At 47.6% G+C, this 2,175-nt stretch overlaps 1 protein-coding gene across 1 annotated transcript in view; it reads left to right on the forward strand.

Moving 5' to 3' along the window:
• Positions 1-1,741, forward strand: part of SARC_08980 (hypothetical protein) — a gene marked incomplete at its 3' end in the record, with an annotated part of 4,813 nt that extends 3,072 nt beyond the window's left edge. The window contains exons 4-5 of the mRNA XM_014297019.1: positions 182-379; positions 1,619-1,741. Coding sequence (XP_014152494.1) covers positions 182-379; positions 1,619-1,741 — 321 coding nt within the window. The remainder of the gene's footprint in view (positions 1-181; positions 380-1,618) is intronic.
• Positions 1,742-2,175: the final 434 nt, after the last annotated feature.

Consider the following 2,175-nt stretch of genomic DNA (forward strand, 5'->3'; position numbering starts at 1 on the left):
TTAAGAAACTCCAGCAAGTACTCTCACCCGATTCAGCTGTCTGCGTATACGCTTTCTATGTGGCCATACCAATCAATCACTCACCCCAATCACGCCTCTTGCCATAAATATACGCATACTATACCTACATGTCATATCCCACCCATACACTAAAATATATACCCACATACCACAAACCCAGGCGTTCACCCAGGCAGCTGAGCAGGCCATGGCCAACTCTGTGTTATCGGCACAGAGGATAGCCAGCATGCCTTATATGGACAATGAAGACTCCAACATCTCAGGGGCCGTTGCTGAGGGTGTCAGTCTGGAGATGCAGAATACTGCGTCCATTGTGTTTAATTCTTTGGCCAGCATGTCCAACGCACTAGCCATCAAGGTGTGTGAGTGTGTGAGTGTGTGTGTGAGAGTGTGTGTATGCGTGTGTGGATGGGTGAGAGAGAGTGTGTGTACGTGTGTGAGAGAGAGTGTGTGTGCCTGTGTGTGTGAAAGTGTGTGTGTGCGTGAGAGAGAGATAGAGAGTGTGTGTGTGCGTGAGAGAGAGAGTGTGTGTGTGTGTGAGCGTGTGTGTGAGAGAGAGAGAGTGTGTGTGCGTGTATGAGTGGTGTGTGCGTGGGTGGTGGTGTGTGCGTGTGTGCGTGGGTGTGTGTGTGCGTGGGTGTGTGCGTGTGTGCGTGGGTGGGAGTGAGTGGGGGGAGTGAGATTACGGTCGAATTCCCGAGTGTTAGCGTGCAGGTGTTTCTGAGAATGTGTGGCTACTTCGGCGTCTCTGTCTGTGGTTTTTGTCTGTGTGTGGTTTGTGTGTGTAGTGCGCTCGCCGCGTGCTTGTATTGCACATGGTGTCTCGTTTTGCTGCACCCCTGCACCCGTTTCTTCTGTCCCGGTCCTCTTTTCAACTGAATGTGCCCTGCTCTGTGCCATCTCTGTGCTCGGGTGAATGATTGGTGTGGTGCAGTTCTATTTTTAGCTCGGGTGAGTGATTGGTGTGGTGCAGTTCTATTTTAGCTGGGGCGAGTGATTGTTAGTCACACTCCCCCTACATCTCTCCATGGCTCTCTGTGGTGTGGGCAATGCTATGAAGTGCAGCCGTGTCACCCCTATCACGTGCAGCCGGAGTGCATGTGTCTGCGCCACAGGCAGCTAGGTCTCTTACTGTACACACCAACGTAAGCTTACACCGCTACTTACCTCAAACATACACATAGGTGGTATTAGTCGTCCGTGATCGAGTCAAATGCTGTTATCCTCAAGCACCTGCCTGATCCGCCAGGTGCACATATACGCCAAGGATCGAAGGCACCTCATGCACCCTATCTAGGCTTAGTCACTCGCACCTAGTTTACCTACATCACTCTGCTTATTCCGTCACATACACTCCAACTGCCTATTCCGTCATATACACTCCAATTGCCTATTCCGTCACATATATTCCAACTGCCCATTCCGTCACATACACTCCAATTGCCTATTCCGTCACATATACTCCAACTGCCTATTCCGACACCTACACTCCAATTGCCTATTCCATCACATACACTCCAACTGCCTATTCCATCACATACACGTCAACTGCCTATTCCGTCACATACACGTCAACTGCCTATTCCGTCACATACAGTTGTGCGCACCGTTGTATGAGATTTTAGTGTCGATTGCCGCGATGCCCTCGGGGTTCAACAAGTTCATACACGGCATCAGTTTCTTTGACAAGAAGTCCAACGGCCCCAGGTGTGTTCTGTGAAAAGGACAGACCAGTCTGTACTAAGGCGCAGTAGGGAATGCAGAGAAGAACGTTTAGAGAGAGGTTTACGGTTTTAGAGTTTTTTAGGGATTAGGGTTTAGGAGAATGTGTATTTGTGTTTTTGTGTTAACTTTTACAGTAGTGTGCATATACACACGAAAGTAAGTGTGCATTTGTATGTGAGTTGCATGACCCGCTGCGTCCACTGGAGGAACGTTTTCTATATTACCGTGCGCTATTAATGGTAGAATACGGATTAAGAATACGAATTGGTTTGAGAATACGTACGTGACACCTACGCAGTAGAGCATTTCACAGATATGTACGCTGCATATAGATTTGAAGTACTAATTCACTGTACATTGCAATGATGCCAACCATGTATATATATATATATATATATATAATATAATATGTATATGTATATATATATC

The sequence above is a fragment of the Sphaeroforma arctica genome, assembly GCF_001186125.1.
Source record: "Sphaeroforma arctica JP610 unplaced genomic scaffold supercont1.865, whole genome shotgun sequence".
NCBI classification, from domain to species: domain Eukaryota; class Ichthyosporea; order Ichthyophonida; genus Sphaeroforma; species Sphaeroforma arctica.